Consider the following 957-nt stretch of genomic DNA (forward strand, 5'->3'; position numbering starts at 1 on the left):
CACACACACACACACACACACACACACACACACTTAACCTTCTTCTCTCTTTTTCAGTATTCGTACAGTGATCAAGATGTGAAATGAAGGTAGCGTTCTGTCTTTCTCAAACAGAAGTGTTTATATTCTGTTCTGACATTAGTTGCATATACATCATATACTGTATATATACAGTACATCATATACTGTAAACATTAAAAATCTTGTTACGTCACAGCAGTTTCGTATTCAGTATGGTTTCATATGTACTGTACAACAAAGTTTTATTTCTTCTTTAAAATGCTTATATTCTCAAGGAATATTTATTGAGACAGAATGTATGTTTCATTCAATAAAGCTTAATCTGATTTGGTTGCATCTTCTCTCTTTAACCAGTAGATGGACTGCTTGTACTACAAAACCTTATTCACTTCCTTTGTCTACTGTGTGCTGTCTGCATTGAGACTCTGGAGTTTCTTCAGTCTAACCTTTATTATAACATATCACTGAGGCATGGATCAATATGTGCTAAATGTTCTTGTGTTTTTGTTACACATTGTTACAGAGCAAACCACCAGCACTCCCATATACCATTACTGCCCTGTGAAACCACTATTCCATCTACAATAATATTATCATCTGAGCCTTCATTGTCTACTAGTGGGACATGAGAAGTCTCTAGAAAAAAAATTGTCATAGGGAGATGCATGGGTGCATGCCACTGCCACTAGGGGTTACATGCAGCTGATCGCGGGTTGCATTTTGACCTTGGTAATATCATATATTGATTTAATATAGCATGCTCTTGAGGGTTAGAATAGCAGTTGTGGCCTGTCAGAGACAGAGACAAAAGGCTGGCTGGGGAATGCCTCTCCATGATGAACTGGGATGGCTGTCCAGGATTTTGCTTTATTGTAGTTCCATTCAGATCAAATGAGTACTCTTGGCAGATCCCCCTCCCCCTTTTCCATCTTTACG

The 957-nt window shown here is 38.2% G+C and overlaps 1 protein-coding gene across 2 annotated transcripts in view; it reads left to right on the top strand.

Annotated features, from left to right (window-relative positions):
- Nucleotides 1–251, top strand: part of LOC107662955 (alcohol dehydrogenase class-3-like) — a 4,969-nt gene extending 4,718 nt beyond the window's left edge. For both annotated transcript variants that reach the window (XM_016453089.1, XM_016453090.1), the window contains one exon: nucleotides 58–251. In XM_016453089.1, the coding sequence (XP_016308575.1) occupies nucleotides 58–82 (25 nt within the window). In that variant the 3' untranslated portion in view covers nucleotides 83–251. The remainder of the gene's footprint in view (nucleotides 1–57) is intronic.
- Nucleotides 252–957: the final 706 nt, after the last annotated feature.

This window comes from Sinocyclocheilus anshuiensis, unplaced genomic scaffold (assembly GCF_001515605.1).
Source record: "Sinocyclocheilus anshuiensis isolate Anshui unplaced genomic scaffold, SAMN03320099.WGS_v1.1 scaffold1783, whole genome shotgun sequence".
Classification (NCBI taxonomy): Eukaryota; Metazoa; Chordata; class Actinopteri; order Cypriniformes; family Cyprinidae; genus Sinocyclocheilus; species Sinocyclocheilus anshuiensis.